Source organism: Nestor notabilis, unplaced genomic scaffold (assembly GCF_000696875.1).
Source record: "Nestor notabilis isolate BGI_N333 unplaced genomic scaffold, ASM69687v1 scaffold18475, whole genome shotgun sequence".
Lineage (NCBI taxonomy): Eukaryota > Metazoa > Chordata > Aves > Psittaciformes > Psittacidae > Nestor > Nestor notabilis.
The window spans coordinates 411-727 of NW_009929045.1; the positions used below are offsets into that span (position 1 = coordinate 411).

Here is a 317-nt window from a genome sequence, read left to right on the forward strand (position 1 = left end):
GCAACTGTCAGGTGCTGCCTGCCAGGCTGGGTCCCCACCCCATGGGCATCCACCAACCCAGAGCCCTTGGGACCCCCTGGGGACACCCCCAGGGGCGGTATCAGTCCCAGCCCCTGGGGACAGCACCTCAGCCCTGGGGAACCCACCAACTCCTTTGGAGAATGCCCAAGGGATGCCCACTATGGTGTTCCTGTGCCAGCCCAGTGCTTACCCACCACGGCGTAGCCCCCCGGCACAATGCGGTAGGTGTTGCTGTCAGCGTGGATGCCGTCAGGGAACCAGGCTGGCATGCTCTCCCCCCCCAGGCGCCCCAAAAG

General features: G+C 66.2%; 1 protein-coding gene across 1 annotated transcript in view; it reads right to left on the reverse strand.

The window, feature by feature from the left end:
• The window catches only part of LOC104405961 (chloride channel protein 2-like), a gene marked incomplete at its 3' end in the record, with an annotated part of 5437 nt that overhangs the window by 407 nt on the left and 4713 nt on the right, over positions 1-317 (reverse strand). Inside the window, 1 exon segment of the mRNA XM_010014814.1 lies at positions 188-317. This exon segment is cut by the window's right edge and continues 4 nt beyond it. Within this exon segment, the coding sequence (XP_010013116.1) occupies positions 188-317 (130 nt within the window).